At 39.2% G+C, this 25,361-nt stretch overlaps 1 protein-coding gene across 1 annotated transcript; it reads left to right on the plus strand.

Moving 5' to 3' along the window:
• Positions 1-2,011: 2,011 nt before the first annotated feature.
• On the plus strand, positions 2,012-25,360 carry slc43a1a (solute carrier family 43 member 1a). The gene is made up of 15 exons (XM_077532102.1): positions 2,012-2,236; positions 8,261-8,421; positions 10,097-10,289; positions 11,603-11,658; positions 12,452-12,528; positions 19,924-20,016; positions 20,166-20,299; positions 20,385-20,509; positions 20,599-20,745; positions 20,825-20,860; positions 20,940-21,066; positions 21,162-21,291; positions 21,367-21,440; positions 21,529-21,652; positions 22,888-25,360. Exons 2-15 carry the CDS (start codon positions 8,268-8,270, stop codon positions 23,083-23,085), a joined length of 1,668 nt encoding a protein of 555 aa, XP_077388228.1. The 5' UTR covers positions 2,012-2,236; positions 8,261-8,267; the 3' UTR covers positions 23,086-25,360.
• Position 25,361: the final 1 nt, after the last annotated feature.

The following is a 25,361-nucleotide window of genomic DNA, read 5'->3' on the forward strand; positions in this document are numbered from 1 at the left end:
GTTGTCACATGACAGAGAAGAAGGCTTCAAATAGCAGTGAAACCGGAGAAACGTGAATAATTTATGACACCACAAATCTGCATAACTGTCGAATCATGTAAATGTGTCCGTAATGTTAACAATGGAATTAATTTCACCAAAAGCCTTTGTGTAAGTGTTACTCAGCAGCTAAATGAGATTAGTGCTGAAAATTAAACACGGTGAAGAGCAAAGTATGGTTCAGTCAAAAGATTGTGCAACAGGCCTTCTGCAGAACGTGTGACTAAACATATTGACTTTGGTGGGCTGCAGCCTGTCATGTGTTTCCCAACATTATTCCCATGCAAGAGACACACACACATATACTTGTAGTATCTTCAAGCTCTGCCATTATCAATTATAATACCCCTTGTCTGACCTTTGAAGGAATTTATTATTCATTTTATTAAGAAGTAAGGTATGAGTTCATATTTATGATAACATTCTGAGTTCTAACACCCCAAAGATAAAGTGATTGGAAAGGGACTTTAAAACTGAAATGAATTAATTAAAAAATTCCAGTCCCTTTTTTTTTTTTTAAATAATAGTTTCAAAGAGATGTAAATATAGGACGCTTCACAGACAACGCATCTAATCCGAAACAAAATTGATCCCAACAGTTCCCTTGCAAAGTAGACATGACATCCATGTGCGCCCTGCAATTGGTTGGTGACCAGAGTGTGGACCCCGCTTCTCGCCCAAAGACAATTGGATAGACTCCAGCATGCCCGTGCCCCTCGTGAGGATGAGCGGGTTCAGAGGATGGATGGATGGATGGATGGATGGATGGATGGATGGATGGATGGATGGATGGATGGATGGATGGATGGATGGTGTCATTTTTTCATTTTTGCTGAGCCATGTAGCTCGCCTTTTTCTCTTCCTCTAGATTAGTCATTCTCAAAGGGTGGTATGTGGGCTCCCTCTGGTGGTAAACCAAATAATCACAGTTATACAGCTCAGTTTTATTTAACTTTTTAGTATGATAATTTGCATTTAAATATTTAAGACCGGTTGTTCACCAAACTATTATGTGCAATATTTTATTGAATCATTGTTTTAGTACATATCACCCCCCTTATATTTAGACCCAGTTTTAGGTCAAAACTACATCATGGTGCTTACTGCTTACAGTGGCTTATGTACTGTACTATGAAATATACATGTGAGGAATAAAATTAATCTGACTCATTTTTGATTAACATGCAAGCCTTTTCAGATACTGTATTTTAATGTCATTATGGTAGTACAGTACTTGGAGAGTTGTTTTAATGCCACTTGGTAAAAAAAAAAAAAAAAAAAAAAACATGAGAAAACCGCTTTATAAAATGATCGCAAATTTGTTGATAAACACAATTTTAGAGCATAATTACTGCTATTTAAAAGGTGTCTGATATGAAACAAAATGTTTTAACAATTATAAGGAACAGATTTTAACAAATTCATAACAACATGGTTTATTTCAAACGGATTTTACCTGTTAGATAGATTTGTTATGTCATTTGAATGAGAGGGACAGAGGAGAGAGGCAAAAGGCCATTTTAGGGGGTGCTCGAGAGCCATTTGCCATTTTAAATAATGTTTAGAAATGTATTTTATTACAGCTACAATGACATTTATCTCAGTATAACTATAATTCAACTAAGTGTTTCAAGTTTCTGTATATTTTGAGAGTGGGTTATTTGAAATTGAAAGAGTGTTTCTGTTACAGAAACTATTCCACTTAAATGGTGCATGTGTGTGTGTATTGATATTGATTATGATTGTCAGAAAGAGTTCTATAACGTATGCAAACAGTCACCCTGGTTTGTTGGATGAATGGTTGCTTTTCAGCTCACTTTGCAGACATTCGCCCCGAGCAGAGTTAAAAAAAAAAAAAAAAAAAAAAAAAAAGAAGGAAAAAGTAAGTGACGCCTGAAGGGTGGTGACTTCTCTCCACCCCTTTAACGGTGGTAAAGCCTCGAAGAGAGGGAGGGGATTAGAAGTCAAATTAGGCAAAATAGGGGGCGCTAGAAATGTAACCAACGAGACAAAAGAGCTCTCTGGAATTAAAACAGGAAAGAAAGGAGGCAGATGCGGAGGAAACTTTTTGATGTAACTTTTTTTTTTTTACTTGCTGGGAGTCAGACATTCTTAATAAGTATATTATTTTATAAGAAAAGTCTTACACGACTCAACTTCATAAACATTTTCCTCAGGGACAAGCTACACAACTAAAGTAAGTCGTTTTTTCCTCTATCTGTGAGCCGCTGTGTGTTCAGTGGCGCCATGAACGCAACTGGCTGCATTTCACCACACGTGGCATTTACAACACTAACTTTACCCAAAATTGGTGTTCAATAATTCACATACTTGTTGGAATATAGGGGAAGAATAGACTTGGGGAGAAAGAAGGAAAAACAAAGAGGATCAAGTTGCTTGTTATGTTTAGGAAGTGACCATGAGGGAGGGGGAAAATGTCATTGGAAAAAACTCGACTCTACTTTTATAATAGGCTACATTTTAAACATTTGTATTCACTATGGAAATGAATTATAAACATTACTACTATACACTTTTTTATAGTACCCACATAGCCTATAGCCTACTGGTTACTTGATGGTGGTCGCAGACGCGTTTATCTTATAGATAAAAAATAAATAAAAAATGTTGCATTCACTGACTTCGCGTAAAGTGTAGTATCCTGAAATTTAGCTTGGGGAATAACATTCCTGAAATGGCTAAACGTAAAATTTGCACGATGCTCCATAAACCCAAATTATTTTTGATCGAATTTAAATGAATGAAGGCGTTGCAGACGCATTCAAATTCCATATTCACGCTAAGGTAGCGCAAGTTTTCAGTTGACACTTTTACTTTGTTCTTGAAATGACTCACCAGTGGTTCTCCCATGTGTATTTTTGGGAGGAAATTAGTAAGTCAAGGTTTTCTATATATATATAGCGCCAGGGTGGCTTCGCGTGTCGCATAAATTATGAGCCCGGTGCCTGCACGTGAACGTGGCAGCAGACTGGTCCCGGAATGAGTCCTATAGGGCCGCCTCGCCGGACTCGGTAACCGGACCCACGGAGGCCGGACCCGCGGAGAAACAGCTGTTAGCTCAGCATCGGGTTATCCTTTGTGTCGCGGGCGCTGAACGCCCATAGGGCCGAGTTTATTTTCTCGGAAACTAGCGAGGGGGGGGGGGGGGGAAAGTTGCCCCTGCTGTTTTGGGTGACCCGCAGTGGTCCACACGAGTGGTCGTGGTGAAGAAACATCCCCGAGTAATCCGAATGGGAGCATCAACAAAACGACTTGAAAGGGAGAGTTACTAGTGCCATCTTTGTATAGTAATAGATTAATCATAACAGAGAATAACATCAGTGAATGACTCAAACATTGTACACTAAGTAACCCTTATAGGAAACTACCCGACTCTCCATGTACCAGCATCATGACCAACATTAAACCATGCCAAAAACAAAACCATGAGAATTACTGATGTACACAACATTTGTATAGCATCAAGTGAGTCCTCACATATTAAAATCAAAACCAGTTGTGGAAGCTATGGCTCCTGGGCAGTGATGCAAAGTAACAAAGTACTGTTATATTATTCAGGTGCATTTCTGTACTTTACAAAAGTCTTTATTTCCGGACAACTTTGTGCTTTTACGGCATACATTTGAAAACAGATAAAGTGAATCCCCTAACTCTAACCCTATTCGTGTTTTGGTATTCGCAAATTCACCTATTCACCGGTTTTTCTTTTGTTTTATTTTGTTTTAGTAGTATTGCTTTGGTGTTTCTGCGATTGGTTGGCAACCAGTCCAGGGTGTCCCCCGCCTACTGCCCAGAGCCAGCTGAGATAGGCGCCAGCAGCCCCCGCGACCCTTGTGAGGAATAAGCGGTCAAGAAAATGGATGGATGGATGCTTTGGTGTCTCTTGTAGAATCTTGGTTTCAAATAACGAGCAAATTTTGGAGTTTCGTTCAGACAAAAGTAGTGCTTTGCCATCATCCTGTGGCATCTTAGTGAACTGTATGTTGAAATGAGTTAAGGAACTTCATTCAGATAAATGTAGTGCATCGCCGCTAACTTGAGGCATCTATGGGAAATTCCAAACCTTTTTATGGGGGTGGGGGAGCATCAATTATCTTATCTATCTATCTATCTATCTATCTATCTATCTATCTATCTATCTATCTATCTATCTATCTATCTATCTATCTATCTATCTATCTATCTATCTATCTATCTATCTATCTATCTATCTATCTATCTATCTATCTATCTATCCGTCCATGTAACGTTGCATCATTCAGTTGGTTGGCTTTCAGGAAGCAGATTCCTAATATGGCGTGCCTCTCTCCCGCTCACACACGCACACTTCACAGCGCTGTGAAAACAGTATGTCAACCTTTTTTTTTTTTTGCTGTTTTGAACTATGTGTTGATCCTAAATGCATCACAAGAGGGCCCTATGGTAGCCGCTCCCCACCACACACACATCTACCCCTTTCGTTCATACCAGGAAGTTGAGGGAAGTGTGCAGAACTCCAATCCAGGTGTGTGGATGTTAGCTCAAGTGCTACACAACATAGTACATTGCAACACTTTTGTTGTAATTCCCATTTAAATGGGGTAAAAAAAAAATCTAAAGCTTTCATACTGAATCAAAGTGCTTTAGAAATACCCATGGAACACTATAACTAACATTTGACTCTGCTTTTTATTCCTCCATTTTTGCTTACTAACTTGAAGTTAGAAGATCAAGCGTCACATGCACAAGGAGAGGTTTCATCACGTTGCCATATGTTACAAATAACGTACACAGCAATACAACATTAGTATGACCAGGTGACTCTTTCATTCAATGGTTACGATGGCTACTACACGATACATATGCATGAACTACGCATTCCCAATTTAGCAATGCGTAACATACAGTTGGGGTCTGGAATTTCATTCAATCTAATGTACAGTATCTATCACTTTACAACTCAATTATACATAGCTGTTTGGTGTTACTGTAAACAATTTTGTCTGGGGTCCCAAATTAGGCATTTGGCTCCTCATAAAACATACAACTTGGAGCCTTGGGACATGTTGGAGTTGAGGAGCTTCATTTAGACAGAAGTAAAGCTTTGCTTTATTCATTAAGTTTAGAACAATTACGGAGGAAATACTCCTATCCTATTAAAAACAACTTTTAAAATATAGAAATTCATAAATTAATTTATTGTTATCATTTTCCATAGTGGATCTGAAGAAATGTCAAATGGCCATGCTCAAGTTAAAAAGCATTATTTGACATATGAAGCAGGATTTGAAAATAAACACGTCATTACAGTTACCAGTAGGCTAATTAACGTTTTGTGTGTACATCATTGACCGTTCATTATTAACTCATTTGCTCCCAAAAACGTATAAATACGTTCTATTTTAAAAGTTTTAAGTGTCCCAAAGACATATTTAAATGTGTATTTATTTATTTTTTATGCTAGAGCATACAGGTTTTGATGCAGCCTCTGAACAGCAGAGAACGGTTGAAGTAATGGTAGTTATTACAAAAACGGCCAGCAGGTGGCAGCAGAGTATAAAAGATCAACCAGGGCCATGTTGCAAAGGTGCTGATTTCCTCACAGTTCTAAACAGATTTGTGACTAATGAAACTTAGCTATATTCTAATGCTAACTGCTGCAAAACGGAAACAGATAGAAATGTACTTTTTTTTCCTGATGAAAGAAGAGACTCTAATCTTTCCTTTGGTAGGTTCCATGTTTTTATAGCAATAGAACACACTATTCTGTGGGCCTTGCAAAATCAGTCAAAATCAAGTAAAACAGCCCGGAGCGAAACGGTTTGCTTCAATAAAAATGTGTGGGCAGGAATGAGTTAATTATCAGAATCATCTGGAGTGACACATGATCAATTCCCGGTAATTTATCAATGACATTAATAGAGATGGGCAATTTCCAATAGCAGGTATCGGGCCAATACCATACCAGGCCTTATTTCAAGATGTCAGTATTCGCGACATTTTACGATCAGGAATTAGACATTTTGTCATGACTGAGTCACGCCAGGGTTAAGTTTGGGTCATGACCGTGAGGTCAAGTGTCTTGTTTTGAACTGATGATTTGAACTGAGGTAATCGGCATCTTATTTCAACTGGTTTTAAGCTTTGTGATGTCAGGATCTATGTGATATCAAGAATCTTTAATCTCTTTACTTGGTCAACAGCCAATCAGATAACTCCACGGCACTCCTGTTACCCACGTCTAGCAACAGCCAATTCGACCAATTCACTGTCTATTTAAGCCAAACTGAGAAGTGTGTGTGTTTGTCGGATTATTACCGCTGTTCCTCTGTGCATCGCCACAGCCCAAGGGGGCCTGGCATCTCATGATTCTCGATGCGTTCTTGTTGTTTTTTGTTCAGTCAAGTTGTGTGAATAAAGAGTTAAATCCTATTTGTGTCTGCACCTTGGGATCCAACCTCAGCACATAACAAATTCGAATTTAGAAAAATAGACAACTGCCATTAATTTCATGCAATTTTAAGGAAAATACTATATTGACATAGATAGGTCTTTCTTTAAAAATATCTGTCATTGCTTTTTTTTTTTTTTTTTTAGCACAGTAATTAAAAAGCAGTGATTCTCTTATGCTGATTGAGAATTCATAGGTGGATTTAAGATAATGTCAGCTGCTGTGTGTGTGTAGAGGATAATAGTAGCACGGCGGTGTCACTTACAAAACAACCACTCCCCCTTTTGGAACTCTCTTTTCAGCACAATCGCAGCCTGCTGGACTGTGAATAATCACATTACACACTCGTCTCATGATCGCTTATGGTGGCACACGCACATCCAATCTGTACTATTCGTGCCTGCGTGGGGAACCAACAGCATGGGACACCACTTGATCCGCTCCCAACGGCTTGAACAAAATCCTAAATTTGGCCACTTGTATTTCAATTAATCACTGTACCCATTAGAATTGATTGATTAAAATTTGTGATATACTGTAGCGAGGGAGACGTGTAGTTTGGTCAATAGAGGACTTCATGAAACTCAAATTCCAGCACTCTATGTAAAAAGTTGAAGGAGCCCTGCTCACATTTGTCCCTCACTAGAATTCTTTCCCTGTGTTCCCATCCACGTCATCTTGATCAACACCTGGTTATATTTGGACTCATGTTCCCACTTGAAATGTTTTCCAGCCTTGTGTGTGTAACAGAGAGCGAGTTTGTCAGGGTGGTCATGACTGTATTGGTCATTTACTGTATGTTCCAGGTTGGGGTGACCTGTCCTGTGTGTGCAGAAATGTGCGCGTGTTCTCTCTCAGGCACCTGATATTGTTTGTTCCGCAACGTCATCTGTCGGGGTGCGTGTGTTTATGTTTATGTGTGTGTCTGTGCAACACTTCTCAATTATGGCTCGTCCCGTGCTGTGGTAAGGCGATGCTGGGTAGACGTCACCCGTCCTCGCGACGGCGCTTTCACATGCAAACGTCGCCCTTGTGACTTCCCTGCATTAGAAAAGAGACACTGCTGGTGTCAAACTGTGACAAAACAATCACTTAGCATGTGGGGCCTCGTTAGGGAATGGGGGAGAAAATGTTGTCGATATATGTAAAGTTGTACTTCGAATAATAAATGGTCGCCTTTTTTATTTGTATTGGAACAAGATTACATTTAAAATACATTTGAAGACAGTGGAATGTCAAACTGTTGCAATGTCTACATAATCATATGCATAAAACTGAAGGAATAAAATAAAATAACTTAAAGCTAAATTAATACTGTATATCACAAAAAGAAATACACCAACAGTTTTACTAACCACATAAGACAAGCTGCTGAGGCAAGTGAGTCATACATCTGCATCTGTATAATTCTCATCTGCTTTTGGAATGTTAATAATGTATTTTTAGAAATAAAGGGTAACAAGATTGTTCATTTTCACTCATGTCTTCCTCTCTAAATGAAATGAATTCAGAGAGAAATAATTTAAAGACTCTGTAAAGTGAATTGAGAGATTTGTTTCCAAATACTTTATACAGTAGCCTACTGCACATGGCATTCGGCCTGTTAGCTTGCAAGCTAGCTGGTGGCTAGTAGCACCTCTTGTCATTCCGGATATGTAAACAAAATAAATTCATTATTCTTCTGGCTGCCTTTTAAAGCAACTCCTGTTGAAATGTATCTTTTGGCGGGTTAATAATATGCCATTATTTTTTTCTTCTTCTCTGCCGCAGATCAGCGATGGCACCCTCTCTCCTCCAGGCCTACAGGAGGCGCTGGTGGATGGCGGTGACAGCGGTGATCGAGAATCTGCTGTGCTCGGCCGTGCTCTTGGGCTGGGGCTCGCTGCTCATCATGCTGAAGCGAGAGGGATTCTACTCGCACCTTTGCTCAGGTGGGCCCCACTGATGGACTTTGTGTCACTATTTACAATACTGAGCACTAAAGTTGGGTGTAAAAAACAAATCAGTCAGACTTAATTGCGATGTCAATAATCATGCACAACTGGTTTAATACTTTGACTGAGGCAATTCTATAAAATTACTTATTATATTGCATTTTTTTTTTAAATAGAAGTCTTTAAGTATTGTAACTCGTGTTGGTGTATAGAGTAACCACACAAGATGAATTCTCATCTAAGAATAGAATGGCATCATAATTACATATCATTCTAACGAACCCTAGTCATACCGGTATTTCATTCATACGTAATACTTCAGATGTTGAACATATGCAGAGGTGTCAAAATTAATCCACAATTAGTCGATTATCGAATTACTCAACAGCTATTCTACTACGGTAACCATTTAAGAGCCATTATATGAGTAAAATCCTCTGATTTCAGCATCTCAACTTGTGTAGTACTTCATGAAAGCAGGCACCATAGATTGTCTTTTGTGTTGAATCAAAATATGACATTTGCAAGCATCTGCTTTTACTTGAAAGGTTGGCGAGTACATCCATCCTTCTTGTTTGATGTCGCTTAATTTTTGCTTTTTTAATCACTAAATAATAAATAGTAAACAACAATAATTGGCTAATAATGTTATGTTCTGGAATTGGATCTAAAAAATGCAGACACAAATAAGAGTTTTAACTCTTTATTCGCATAACATCGAGAGGCGTGGAACAAACTTGACTAGACGAGAAACAACAAGAATGTATCAAGAATCACGAGAAGCTAAGTTAACTTGGGCGGTGGAGTTGCACAGAGGAACAGAGGGAATAATCTGACAAAAACACACACTTCTCAGACAGGCTTATATAGACAGCGAATCGATCTGATTGGTTGTGGCTAGACATGTGTGTTACAGGACTGACATGGAATTATCTGATTGGCTGTTGACCAGATAAAGATATTAAAGATTCTTGACATCACGTAGCGTCTTACCAGTTGAAACTAGATGCTGGTTACATCAGTTCAAAACAGACACTTGACCACACGGTCATGACCCAGACATAAACCTGGCATGACCCAGCCATGACAAATAAACAGTAATCAGGGTTAGAGTTTGTGTTATTTTGTAAAACACACAACAAAATTGTATCTGATTTTTTTTTTTTTTTTTAATTTTGTCACCTTCCAAAAAAATAAAACTTTAGAACGATTATAAGTAATAATGTAGCAGAAAAAATCAGAAAAAAAGTCTACACACACCTATTCTGACGTCAGTTTTTGTGATGTAAAAAAAAACTACAAGAAAATAAACTTTTTCCACCATTAATGTGGCCTCTACATTTACAATTCATTAAGAAAAAACTTTTAAGTAGTAAGTAATAGTAGCGAAGTAAAAACAAACAACTGAGATGATGTGGTTGCACAAGTGTGCACACCCTCTTATAACTGGGATCCTGACTTCATACCGCCAAGTCACATTCAAACTAATGTTAAATGGGATTCAGCACACACCAGCCGGCATTTAAAGTGCATCTGATTGTTTATGTTTTCTTCACAAAGTGATTGATTCGGGGGTAGAATTTTAAGTTGCTATTGATTTAATATCCAAGTGATGATGATGTTTATTTCTTGCGATTTGTTGACATGCGTTTCAATTGCGTGACATCCGCAGAGAACGATTCAGTGGTGGTGTCTTTGGGCAACTCGTCCGACGGCGAGGTGGAGGAGTGGCTCAGCTGTGTGGACCAAGAAGAGATGCTGAATCTCGGCTTCACTATCGGCTCCTTCCTGCTGAGCGCAACCACCTTGCCCCTCGGGATCCTGATGGACAAGTTTGGGCCGCGCCCCATTCGCCTGGTGGGCAGGTAATGCGTTGGAAGTCATCACTTTTTTTTTGGGGGGGGGGGGGGGGGGGGGGGGGGGGGGGGGCTCGCTCAAAAACTGCTAAAGCCATTTTTGCAAAACTGTGTGTAAGGGCAGGTCCTAGGGATCCTGATGCAAATTCATTTATTCCATGGCCTAAAAGTGGAAAAAAACTGCAGTGAAAAAGCAGGATGCTTTTGATATTCACCAGCTAATGTGCACTGCTTCCGCTAAAAATATGGCTGCCAACAGAGAGAAGCTAGCTAACGAAAGCAGTGTTTCCAACTTAGCCCTTTGGTTGATACTGTATATTTAACGACTTCTGTGACCGCTCTAGCAACTATTTTTCAAAACAGCGACTAGTGAGTTCAATTCCCACTACGAAACAGACTGAATGAATAACTTTTAATTAAAAAAAAAATAATAATAAAAAAAAAGAAGATTACTATGGTGGTTGGCCATCATCCCTCTCAGTGTGGATGAACTCCTCCTGGGTGCCTTTCCTCACAGGGTTCTTCTGTGCCCCGCCATGTTGTGGTTTGCGCGTGTGTCTGTGTTTTTATTTTATTTTATTTTTTTATTGTATTATGGATGTTTTAATTGTTCAGCACTTTTGAGTTGCATTTGAATGTATGAAAGGTGCTATATAAATAACGTTTGATTTGATTTGAACTTTTAATTACGAAAGATCATTGGTTTAGTATTTTTAAATGAAGCACCGATCCCCACAAGTAGGTATGCACCTTTGAAAAAAAAAAAAAAAAAAATGCTACTGATTTTGCGAACCTTGGAGGTGTTGCTGGCACAAATTTGAGAAACACTGGTCTAAACAATCAACTAATCACCAAAGTACATAAATATAAAGATAATGAAATGATAATAATAATGTAGGGTGAAGGAAACACCGAGTGAAAATATTTCATTCTTTACCTGAAGTAGTAAAAAGCAGACTGATTGCATTCCCCAAGTGGGAGGAAGGACTCTTTTGTGAGTCAATGAGTTGAGTGTAGGTGGGGCACGAGTGTGTGACTTGGGTGTGTGTTTAGCAAAATGTTGCCGACAGCCTGTCAATTGAGTACATAAAAAAAATCAATTCTACAATAAATACATAAAAGATAGAAAAGGTTTGAGAAATGCACAAACATCTACTTTTCCTTATTCACGTGAGTGCTGGCAATGTTGCACAATAGCTACGTTAGCGTCACACGCGGATGAGTCAGATGTCCCCGACACACATTTGAAACTGTTGAATGAACGTCCAGTGATGAGATGATGTCACATGCTGGAGGTTTCAATGTACTTTCTCTGGTTACAGCTCGTGCTTTGCTTTGTCCTGCATCATGATGGCCGTTTCGGCCTACGACCCACCAAGTGAGTGCACAAACACACGCAACTACACACGCATGCACACGGAAGATATGAATCCATCAGCTACGATAACCTTCAGCACTGTCACATGTTGCTTTCACAATTGGGTTGGGCGAAAGTATCAAATGGAAAAGTGATCACATGCGGATCGCTAATGCGTCCGCTGGCAAGAACATAACAAAAAGACGGGCGTGTGATGTGATGATGTCATCGCAAGCCAGCCATAGTTTTTCTGCCACCAACACATTGTCACTTGCTTTTAAGTATGCAGAACTTGGAATCAGAACGATCACAGGACACTTCATTAGGAACACCTGCACATTCCAATGAGACCAAACATAAGAGTTGCATAAAAAATGATGCCTTCACCATTGGATAACGATGCTCATTTACTGTATTCATTCCTGTGGGTTTAGTTTGTAATATTTTGCCTCACCCATAATCGGAATTCACAACAGTTAGAGTACTAAGAAAACCTTTCAATGTGATGTAAACTGCAAACTAAAACCAAAATAATCCACATAATAGGCATACATTTTGATACAGCTCTGGTATGAAGTTCATTATGCAGGATATGTCCTTTTGAATGTATTCCCTCCTATGTATGAGAAGCAGCTTACTATGAGGGTAGTCACGGTGTTACATGGTGTTTTGGCACAGAAGCGTGGGACTCGAGTTGCACATAAACACACACACATACTAAAAACACAGTGAAATGTGAGACTTCTGTGGGCATCCCAGTAGCATCTGCCAACAAACGTGATGACAGTTTTGGCCTTTAACTCTTTCCTTACAGCACTGTCGGCCCTCATCTTCCTGGCTCTGTCCATGAACGGCTTCGGGGGCATCTGCCTGACCTTCACATCGCTCACGGTAAGGCGCACAACTGACAAATCAAAAGAATAAAAGCCAATGTTGCGTTTACACATACAGTATATCCTTGAGGACAGCCTAAATTTAGAGTAGAACCTTGATGACAAATATACACAGGAAGTAGTGATGTAAGCAGATTTAAAGGGGAAGTCAACCTCAAAAGCTTTCTTTCGAATAATATTTTGACCCCACTAGTCCAAACATGGCATTATGATTAATATTGTGCTTATGGACGATGAACTACTGGTAAGCAGCAAAATCCACCCGTTTTATCCATCTCAGGGGGCGGCCATTTTGCCACTTGCTTTCAACTGAAAATGACATCACAGTTGCTCAGAGCTCAGGTCATTACCTGACCAATCATAGTTCAGCTTGCCAACGTCACATGACCAAACTCAGAAAACAGGTGAGCCGTGATTGGTCATTAACTGAGCCCTGAGCAACTGCGATGTCATTTTCAGTGACGTGGCAAAAAGGCCGCCCCATAAGATGGATAAAAACGGGTGGATTGTGCTGCTTAATTCATATTCCACAAACACAATATTAATCAGAATACCGTGTTTAGACTATAGAGCATATTGTCAAGAAAATTTGGGGGTTAAATTCCTTAAAAGCACTACGTTATCACTTGTTATAAAAAGTTTGGTTAGACTTACAAATATTGGGTAACTTTGAAATGCTGGAATATCTGTGACATGATTCACCTTTGTGTGTGTGTGTTTTTTTTTTTTTTTTTAATGCAAGAAGTCTTGGACGATTTTTTTGCTCTGTGCTGTGAGCCAAAATTTTTATCACGAACAAGCTCGAAATACTGCCACTGCTTGAGTGATATGCAAGAGATGGGACAGTCTCCTTTGATATTTGTTTTATAATACTGTACTATTTTCTTGATTAATAATGTAATGGAAAAAAATGGGGGCCTGTGGTGGGCTGGAATTGTTTACAACACAGCAGAGGATGCCATGTAAAGCACACTGCAGCTTTTATTTAACTTCCGCATGTTTGAGGTCACTTTGGTGAATTATAAATAATCTTACATCGGTCCACAGTTATGTCATAGAATATATATTTGCCTTTTTTTTTTATGATAAAGTTGTGCTGCTGCTCAGTGCCCACCATGCACTGCATTCCAAATATTTAGTGTTATGTTTAGAGGTGCCAAAGTCAACACGAGTGTCCTAAAAGACACAAACGCACCCAAACAAAAATCATGTTACGCTTCCAACGGCACACGTGTTCTAGTCAAGCGACTGCCTATCTTCGCCACAAGGCGCTAAAATGTGCGTTTTGACAGCTGCTTGTGTTAAAGCCGCCACAGCCTCAAGTGTCCGCGTTGCATAAGAGCTGCAGTGAGAAAATCAGTCTCGTGTTCTTTTATCAGGAAAGTTTTTGTAGCTAGCGTGGCCGCAGCCTCTGTTTGCCTCAGCTGAGGCAACAGTGTGTTGTGTTTACATTTACATCAAACACGTGTTCTCGCGTGTGATGCGTCAGCTTCTAAGAACAGTCACCGAGCGCATTTTATTGCTGCTGCGCCTCCCGTGACCTGGCAAGTATTTTGGTTTGTACTGTCCCCGCAGCAGCGTACGTTTCCATCCCCTCCCCTCCACCAATAGCGGCCATCGCTCAGCCACACACCCTCTGCCCGCCAGCTCTCGGCCCACTCACCTCTATTTCAAACGGTCAAGGCCACATTTTGTCTTCTCTTAGCCCCGTGACGCTCACCCTTCCTCTTTCTCTCTGTTTTGCGCATCAGTCTGCAACTAATCAATTCGGTCTTAATACATGTGGCTGTGTAATGTGGCCACGTGTTTCAGTACACAGAAAATGGACGCTAACCAAATAAATATATTCAAAGCTGAATATTGGTAGATAAGACTTGAATGGGCGGCCGCCTACTCCAGCCAGGAGCTAGTTACACTGCAAACCACTGAAACTGCTTGAATATTCATACCAGTCCAAAAGCTGGTGATGTCAATTACACCCTCGTACGATGTACATTTTGAATTTAGCCTGTGCCCGAGTTCTATGCTCATCTATTTGCGACACGTGATGCGATTGTCTAGTTATACAAACGTCTGTTGTCAGTGTTAAGTCATAACATCCACTCAAAATATTCCACTGAAACATGTTTTGAAGTATTTGCCTTTTCAGGCTTCCACAATATTATCATGTTAGCAAACACATACTGATAACCTGACACTGGCTAGTGAACACATGCCTTGTGATGTTTGCCATTCTTTCCAGCTATATTCAAGGATGCTCCATCCAGAGGGCACAGCTTTTTAAATGGTATATTTGTGTGCCATTTATTAATTATTCACTTTGTGGACAAAGTGGTGAGCAAATAATGGCTAACAATATCTTCTAGTTCAAGGAAATAGAATCACAGTTAGAAGTTAAAAACATGCTAGCGTCTATTATTATCAAATCATAATTATGTGTTGAAATAAAGGTTTTCTGGATATTTTAGGGTGTTTATACACAAGTGGCCACTACACTGAATGATAATGTTAGCGCAGATGCTAACACTAACATGATAGGAACAGCCCTGGCTGTTTCACCAATATCAAAGTGATTGCTATGGTAACCATGGATACATTACACTCCATAGGTACTATCAACATGATAAGATCGATTAATATTTTATACTTTTATGTATATATATTTTGTTTACACATTTCTGACATGGCCGCACTTCAGTGCGTAACATGCATTAATCGTAAAATTGTCTTTTAAAGCTTTAAGGTCAAGAAATAACAAAATATTCTCCAGTTTTAACACTTTTAGTGAGAATTAAAGGCCTTTAAAACTTATGCTAACATTTTGGCACGACATATACTGTAGATCAAGATGTTGTCAAGGCGTTCACACTTTCTAGTATTGCTTTTGTTTTTGCCATTTTCATTTTTAAATTTTTCTTATTTTCGTTCACCTGTTTTCTGAGTTTGGTCATATGACATTCACAAGCTGAGCCATGATTGGTGATTACCTGCGCCTTGAGCAACTGTGATGTCATTTTCAATTAGGTAAAATGGCCACCCCCTGACATGGATAAAAACAGGTGGATTTTTTGCTGCTTAATTCATATTGCACAAACCCCAATTAATCAGATTACAATGTACAGACTAGTAGCATAGGAAAAAAATCATATATTACTTCCTAACGCTTCATTTTGTTAGTTGCTTGTTGCTACAATACGTGACTCTAACGACCATAGACACATACCTTGTGTTTTGAACACATTTGGCCAATAAAGATGATTCTAATTCCGACTACACACACCCGAACAGAGTTGTCCCTATTTGACCTCTGATTGAGTCTTCCCCTCCCCACCGTCCAGAACTGAATGACATCCACAGTGTTGTTATTGTTTTTCGGAGGAGTTGGAGGCTCACGTCACATCCTGATTGGAGGCATCTCGCCCAAATACCAAGTTTGCTTTCCCTGAAAGAGATCTTTCAGTTCCCGTTGGCAGGAAAATTCCTTCTCACCGCCTTGAACAAACTGATTCTTTGCTTCATTTTGTCACATGGTAGCTGCATATTATATCAAAATTAGATATTATGACCCAACATAGCCTGTTAGTATGCACGTAGAGCAAAAAGCTTATGTTAGTAGTGAAGATAAAACATTCTGGGTCGAATCCACAAAGAATGAGCGGCATCCGCTCGTAGCGCCATTAATTGTATTTCATTTGCACCTGAAGTTTGCGCCACCTTAATGTCCTATTCACAAAGGATAAAAAAAAACGTTAATGATATACCAGCACAAACACTCCCATGAAGTTTGACAGCTGAGTGAGTATTAATGCTGGCTTTGCGCCAAGATCACGTGTCAGAACAATGGCAGGAAGAGACGTTCACTCAGTTCAAATCACAACTTAAAACGCACCTGTTTGCCATAAATCTACTAACACACTAGCCAGTCATCTTGCATGTAGCATTTGCGGCTAACATGGCGCTGAAACTCTCCTTCTAGCTTCTACAGACATTTTATATAATCAATATCTGGTGGGCATAAGTAGTTAATGTTAGCAGTGGCGCTAAAACACATGCAAAGTGGTACCAGTTGGGCTGGATGATATAAAATATTAAAATTGATTAAAATAAAATCTCATTTTTTTCTACATAAAATAGGATTTTACAATTTTAATCAATGTTTTCCCCTTCACAAAATGAAAAAGCAAATGACAATCAAAATGTTTTGTGTTTTGTTATTTTCCATTCTGGGATTCGCTAATTGTTTGAACTCTCCTGATATCAAACAAGCTTTGAAACAACTGTTTTACCAGTATTAAATTTGCATGAGTTTATTTACCAGAGTGGTTAAAGAAGAAATAAAGTGTCAAAGTCACTCATTTGGTAATTCTGACTTTGCTTTTGTTAAAAGGCAGCTGTTTGCAATTAGGTTATTTGTGCAATCGATGGTATGCGCAAGCCACAAAAAATAAAATAAAATAACAAAGCATTCGTCCCAATAAATTTGAATTAATTGATGGCATTGTTTCCATTAATCTTGCTAATAATATATATATATATATATATATATATATATATATATATATATATATATATATATATATATATATATATATATATATATATATATATATATATATATATATATATATATATATATATATATATATATATAACAGCCCGCAGACATATTTTTTAAAGTTCAAACAAGGTCAAGGTTGCTTCGCTCAGAGACATCACTTTCCCGCCAAACCATTATCAGAAGCACACACCCATTGACCCAGCATACCTTTCAGGTGTGCCCTCCCGTCTTAATAATGATCACTCTTGGCTTGGCTTTTACGCTTCACATCGGTACTCCAGGAATGAAGACAGGCCTCTCGTGCGCCGAGTCTTAACAGCCGTGGAATTCCCTCCAGGGGCTTGTTGGATCACACACCAGTGGAAAGAAAAAAAACCCAAAACGTGTTCTTCCACTGTATTACGAGACATGTCGCTATTCCCAGCGCTCAGCAAATATTAAGTAAAGAGCACCACGGGGGAGCATGGAGAAGCCTCTGTATAGTCACACGGGGTCAACTCCAAAGGAAGTTGAAAAGACTCCGTTTGTTATTAGAAGGCGACGTGATCATCTCAGCTTTTTAATACACATGTGGAGCAGCTGGAGGAGGTCGAGGTTCGAGTGATAGTTGTTCAACATGGTCAGCACTGTCAGCTGTCATTTGGTGTTTCCCCGCTGAGAGCTCTCGGAGACGGGCTGCAGCTGTCATAGCAAAAAAAAGTCCCACTATGATTCTTTGCTTTTATTAACCGAGAAACTGATTAAGAAATTTAAGAAATGGATTTGGGATTAGTAACCTCTGTATGAACCAAAGGCCAAATGATTAACTTTAATACCACATCCACAATTGTTGATCCATATTAGGATTGTTGATCCTTAACGGGAGTCTCCGCTTTATGGGGTTATTTCCGTCCTTACTCATTTACACTCCTTTCATCCTTAATTATCACTAATACGACCCCCCATTTTTTCCACTAAATTCCACTTCCCCTTACAATCCAGTGTTACATAATTAAACCTCAAATTTGGCCTGATGTCATGAGTGATTAATGGTGATTAAAGCCACTGCAAGGGGCCTCAGGTGAGTGAGCCCACCAGGAGCAAAACCTGAGATGATTTTAGGTGACAAGTGAGCAGCCAAACTCTCCATTTGGGACTGACTTCTTTTCCCCGGCTGACCCTTGTGAGCCTCACTACGTGTCAGCTCTCACTCTGGCTCCCAATGTCATCGTCGGACAGAGTACTGTAGACTGTGGTTGGCGAGCTATTACCGGTCCAGGGTGTACCCCGCCATGTTCTAACTCACCTTTGACACTAATGAGGACTATAGGAATTGGATGTAGCACTTCTAGACCCCACTTTTATAAAGAAGGGAGTTTGCTGATGCTAGCGTTGGGAAACCCCACTCAAGGAAGTAGTTGGGTTTTCATGGTTGTAATTAGTTAGGGAGAATAGTGGGCTTGTGGGGCAGCATACCGACAACCCGTCACATGTGATCTCATAAGCGTCACTGGCGTACTGAAAACTTGTAATTACAGTAACCTACACTGAGTGTGCCCGTGCTACAATGGAGGCTTTGTCATGTGGGCTAAGGTGCTTATTATGTAAACAGGTCAACCTGATGTGTGAGGAGGTCTCAGTGCCTGGTGCCAGCCCTTCTCTCCCGCCCAAGTTCGTCAGCGTTTTTAATACGCAGTTGCTGCGAATGTGTAGAAACGGCAACATGAGTGGAGGTATATGGAGGATGAAAACTGCCTACATTTAAAATAAATAAATAAATAAATTACTAAAATTAGAATTAAAATTGTTTTGTTTTTTTGCAAAATTAAATGCAAAAATAAACGGAATATCTCTCCCTCTCTAAAATAAAAAATACATATAAAAAATAAATGTTGCAATAAATACAAAAATAAATATATAAATACAATTAAATATCAATCAATAAATAAAAACGCTCTGCTCGCTCTCACATTTATTTATTTCATGCTGCAGACGCTCTGTCAGGTCGAAATGTTAGTCAAATGAGCAGAGCGTTTTTATTTATTGTTTGATATTTAATTCTATTTTCGTTTGTATTTATTTGTACTTTTATTTATCTGTTTATGAATATATATTTTGTTGTTTTTATTTCCATTTCCATTTAATTTTTGAATTATATTTTTTACATCTGTTTTTATTTCCACTTTTAGTCATTTATTTATTTATTCATTCATTTTTAATTTTTAATTTTACTCATGATACAGAATGTAGTGTTAACATTAACATGACATAACATTAACATACTCACAGTTGTGTCAATGAGTGCACACCGACTGTACTGTAATGGAAAGACAGAAGATGCCTGCCCCCTGCTGGTCAAAATTGCGCAATGATGGACAGAAAAAGAAAGAACAAAAGAATGAAAGAGACGTAGAAATAAAAACTATATATATTTTATTTTTTAAAATGGTCATTTATTTATTTCTTTTTTAGGACAACATCATGTAATTCAGGTGACTTTCATTTAGATGACCCCCCCCCCAAATGAGAACATTTTGTTCGATCATTTATTCCATGTTATTAGATTTTGACATCCAGGTTAAGATCCATTTACTAGTACATGCTTTGTCCTCACTAGTACTTTTAAATGGGAGATAGAACTTCCCTCATTCATATTTGATGTATTGTCGATTCTAGAAGATATATAAAATACGTAAGAACGAAGTATTTATGAAACAGTTAGCTAACTGGCTAGGTATTAAGTTAAGATGGATGGATGGATCAAGGGGAAAGTTGTGTTGATCTAGAATCTGTTTCTTGTTTATTAAACGATATGACAGAGCATTTGTTTGATCCGTCCTTCTTTTGTGTTACCAGCTGCCTAATATGTTTGGTGCCCTGAGCTCTACTGTCATGTCTCTAATGATCGGCTCGTATGCCTCATCTGCTGTCACCTTCCCTGGAGTCAAGGTAACTTTTTAATATCTAACATCCAAGTAAAGGTGATGGTGTCACTTAATTTTGTTATCGATGCAACTGTGTAAAAAGAGTTTTAAAATGCATGTACTTGATTAAATCATTTCTGATTATGATGTAAACAAAATGTTTTTACCCTCCAGCTGATCTATGATGCAGGCGTGTCCTTCGAGGTGATCATGTGGTCCTGGGCGGGCCTCGCTGGGTTTGTCTTTGTTAACTGCTTCATCAACTGGCCCACGGAAGGTTTCCCGACGCCCGAAGAAGTTGATTACAGGTTAGCGTGTGTGGTGTACTGCAATATGTGATGCTACAAATATGTTAAGTTAATCACAACATTTTTTTGTTTTTATGGGTGACAGTAAGATCCTCACACTGCAAGTGTTGCCATCATCGGATGAGAAAGTTGGAGAGAGCCTGAGGGAAAAAAATGGCGACATCAGACACTCCACGGAGAAACTTCCCAATGGAGGCAACGTTGGGCCCAGTAGGTCAAAAACGTGACGCAAAGTAGCGACTTGTGATTTCACTTGATCCGCTGTTTAAAATAAAACGCGTCCTTCTCCTTCTCTAAAGACGCGATTCCCTTCCGCCGCTCTGTCTTCTCCCCCATCTTCCTGTGGAGTCTGGTCACAATGGGGATGTCCCAGCTGAGAATCATCTTCTTCATGGGCGCCATGAACAAGATGCTTGAGTTCATGGTGACGCACGGCGAAGAACATCGTGAGTGTCGCCGCGCCTATTTACACTCTCAGAAGATAAGTTCACTTTACTGACTGACTTTTCCCCGCCCACATTACAGCAGCGGAAGACTTGGTGAAAGAGAGTGCGGAGAAAGGTGAGCAGTTGGCCCATCAAGACACGCCACATAGATCCCTCATTTTGTTACTGATATGACTTTATACGTTCTCTTTCAGTGAGCTTCTACTCATCCATCTTCGGCACCCTGCAGCTGCTGTGCCTCGTCACGTGTCCTTTGATTGGTTACATCATGGACTGGAAGATGAAGGAGTGTGAAGAGGACAAGCCAGGAAGTGAAAAGAGGTAGTGGATCTTGGTGATATGTTCAGCAGTACCAAATGGGCAGCTGGATAACGACCACATTGGTGGTTCTAACACGACTGACCGCGTCCCCTCAGTCAGACCAGCGGGACCAAGCGAGACCGCACGATCCAGAAGGTGACCAACGTGATGAGGGCCTTCATCTTCACCAACCTGCTGCTCATCGCTTTCGGCTGCTGCTCCCTCATCGACTCCCTGCCGCTACAGGTGGCGCACACGTGTCAAGCAAATACAACAACGCTCACACTTGCGTGTTTACGCTTTTTCTGGTGTGTCTGCTAGATCCTGACCTTCATCCTTCACACGATGGTCCGAGGCTTCATCCATTCCTGCTGCGGAGGCCTCTACGCGGCTGTGTGAGTTACTTCTTCCTAACCCTTTGTTAAACGTACTTCCTTTTTTCTTTAGCTTTTGGTAACCATCCATTATTTCTGCCACCATTAGCTACCCGTCCAACCATTTCGGCACACTGACAGGCCTCCAGTCCATGATTAGCGCTGTGGTCGCCTTGCTCCAGCAGCCGCTCTTCATCGCCATGGTTGGCCCTCTTAAAGGAAACCCCAAATGGGTGAGGACACGTTTAACTATCCTGACTAAGGATTATGGATTTTTTTTTTTTTTTTTAACTGACAAAATGCAATTTCCCTTGGTGGTAAAAAGAAAAGAAAAAAAATAGTACACATGCAACACTGGACTGACTTCCTTCTATCTATGCCAGTGATTTATAGTGACAGTCAGAAGTTGAACCAATAAATACTTTTCCACTGCAACCTGCGACTCTGGAGCCACATATGGTGTTTACCCCGCCTACTGCCCGAAGCCGGCTGGGATAGGCTCCAGCACCCCCACGAACCTTTATGAGGAGTAAGCGGTACTGAAAATGGATGGATGGATATTATTTAAATAAATCAATGATTTAGATTTTTTAAAAAAGAATAATGAAATATTCAAAAATTGTCAAATTTTTAAGTTGTCGGAAAGAGACAAAAGGTAGATGAAAAGGTGTCAAAATTACCTAAAAATGTTTAAAAAAAAAAAAAAAAAAAGATAATAAAATGTCCAAAAAGGAAGAGAAATTAAAAATTATCATAAATGTCCATGAAGTTGCAAAAAATGTCAGATAATTGAATTAAAAAAGGCAGAAAAAGAAAAAGTTAAAAAAGTACCCATAAAATGTCCAAAAACAAAAGAAATCCCCAAAACTAACATAAAATGTCCACGAAATTGCCAAAAGACAGAAAATTGAAAATTGACAGCAAAAAAAGAAGACAAAAAATAGACATAAATGTAAATATAAATATGAAAATGGGAGGCAGAACATTAAATTTAACAAAAGGGCAGAAAAGTCTAAAAAAAAAAATATATATTTTAGGAAAAACGGAGAAAAAAAAAGTCTTGAAAAAATTACAAAAAGAAAAGGTCCAAAACGGAAGAAGAAAGGTAGAAAAACATAAATACGCACGTATTAGATGTTGCTGTCATATTTTTGTTGGATATTGTGGTACAACTCTAATTAGCTCTTGAGTGCTCAATATTATTAGACTAACTCGAAGACACTTTTTCCTTCATCACAATCTTCAAATGTTTTGCCCCTCCACACACATTTTGGTGATTTATTTGGCCTAAAATGGCTCTTTTTAACAGGAAAGGTTGTTAAACCCCTACACAAGGTGGAAGAAAGTACATAAAGTTTTTTTTTTGTTTGTGTTTTTTTTTGCGTGCCGTGTGATTGTTTTTCTGTTGTTGTCTCAATAAAAGTTAGCAAACACTGCACTAACGCAAACATTTCTTGTATCCAATCAGATCAACGTGGGCCTGCTGATCCTCTCATTGGCCGGCTTCCTGTTGCCTGGTTACCTGTTTTTCCACCGCAGATCCCTGGTGAGGGAAAAAGAGGCCCGAGACAAGAGGGCCACCGGCCAAGAGATGCAAGCGCTCAACCACGCGGAGGCCAACGGATACAAGCACCACGGCAACGGCCAGGCGGCCGTCGAGGCTTAAACGCCAGCAACAGAAGCAAGGATTTGAGGAATTATAGGATTTATTTTTGTACGTGCCTTCATAATAAGCAGCGATATGTCCAATGTTTTTTGGGTCATTGTAAAACCATATAGATTAAGATAGGAACCCCTCCCGGGCCTGCCCGAGCTTTGCATTGACTGAGAGTGTAAGCCGCGTTCACGCTGTGGTGTGAGGTGGGCGGCGACTGTGTCACCATCATTTGTTTGTTGTTATTTATTGGGGTTGATGTTGCCACAGAGCCAAACGAGCGCGGTCCAAAGCCATACATGGGTTCTACTCAACAACGCACGCGTCCGCTCTGGTGTGGCCACGGCGTTACCCTGCGGATATCACGGTACTTGAAAAACTTGAATGGAGTTTTCAAAGACGAATCATTGCAATCCTCGCTAACACCAAAGAACAGCTTGGAAAATAGAAATGTTCTTTTCTCAGTATTGTTCAGAAAGTGTGCTGAATTCTAGTACATTATCATTATTAATCATGCTGTTTCCACTAAGATCCGATTCATAAATGTCCCGGAGGTAGGAAACATTTGTTGGTTGTAGAGATGCCATATCTACCTCCTTCATTTCATTATTTTGTACTGTCTCTCTGTAGCCGACTGCACCATCTGTCCACCTACTTTTTTTTTTTAAAGGGGAAGTTAATCCAAAACATTTCTTTACAATATGTTGTCTAAACGGGGCATTCCGATTAATATTATGTTTGTGGAATATGAGGTAAGCAGCAAAATCCTCCCGTTATTATCCATCTCAGGGGGCGGCCATTTTGCCACTTCACTGAAAATGACATCGCAGTTGCTCCGGTAACAACCAATCACAGATCAGCTTAAAAAAAAATGGATGAGCCGTGATTGGTCATTACCAACTGTGATGTCATTCTCAGTAGACAGCAAGTGGCAAAATGGCCGCCCCCTAAGATGGATAAAAATGGGTGGATTTTGCGGTTTAACTCATATTCCACAAACACAATATTACCATGTTTAGGCTACTAGTGGTAGATTCAACATGTTATATAGGTTGACTTCACCTTTAACAGTAGAAAATATTAATTCCCCAAAACAAAAAGAACATATGGTCAGTGCCTTGTTTTCTTCTTGTGCTTTCATATTACTCAAAGTGGAGCTGATTTTAACATAGGAAGCGTAGACTGATTGATTAGTTGAAACAGTGTGCGTTGATGTTAACACTTTGTACTGCTTTATGCACAGAAATGATAGTGTGTATAAAATATGTATTTAAAGTGTTTTTATACTATAGTTTTGCAGTAGAATTAAAAAGGGAAGCATTTGTTGGACCAGCAAATGTTTTGTAGCATGCCAAGATGATTGCCTATGTATGCTTTGCTCTATTTTGCTTCTTTTTTTTTTTTTTTGGTCATGTGTTGATGCGCGAGTAACAATCCAGCCAAAAATAATTGACTTTTTGTAAATAGTTTTGAGTGTTTCATGAATTATTCTCTCTTTACCATATATGGTATGTGTTTAGTGTATATGTATTGGCCAGAAGATGCTCGCTGTGGTTCAATTAGTTTAGCGTAGTAGTTTTTTTTTTTTTTTTATATAAATCAAATTTGATCATTAAGATCACTAAAGTCTGCTGTACGCTGCAACATTGCAGTTTGGACGTATGCAATCACTTTGTAAACAATAATTAGTTTTTGACTCAATGCATTTCAGTGTCCTTACCATGTTGAGTTATATATGGCTGCTTTTAGATGTGATATATTTACTAAGCGTTTTCTTTCCTTTTCTAAATATATGCAATGTGTATTTTGTCTAGCATGTGTGCCTTTCCCTGAGTTTTAGCTCCATGGCAACGCTGACTTGAAGAACAAACCTGTGCCAAACTAAATCCAAAATTAGGGACCGTAAACTGAATAGAAGTGGTTGAAGTTGAAGCACTTGTATGGGTACATTACTGCGCTAAGATGTAAAATACACACGTGGGTATGTAACTTACAAAGTGTCAATGGTGTTGAGTTATCATTCCATAAGTGTGTCAACTTTGGGAATGTTAAATCGGATGTTATCAGTATCATTGAAAGTAATACGATGCTTATTATCTGGTCTAAGTGGGGAAAGGCTGGTTTTGCACATGACATTTAATAAACATTGTCCTATGCTTTTTTGTATATATCATCAATCACACACTGTTGCTAATGTAATCCTGTTTGAAGTAATTACTCCTCTATACAACAATCATTTTATCTAGCTTTTGTGCATTTCATAAATAAATACATGGATGAAATAAGAC

The sequence above is a fragment of the Festucalex cinctus genome, chromosome 9, assembly GCF_051991245.1.
Source record: "Festucalex cinctus isolate MCC-2025b chromosome 9, RoL_Fcin_1.0, whole genome shotgun sequence".
Lineage (NCBI taxonomy): Eukaryota > Metazoa > Chordata > Actinopteri > Syngnathiformes > Syngnathidae > Festucalex > Festucalex cinctus.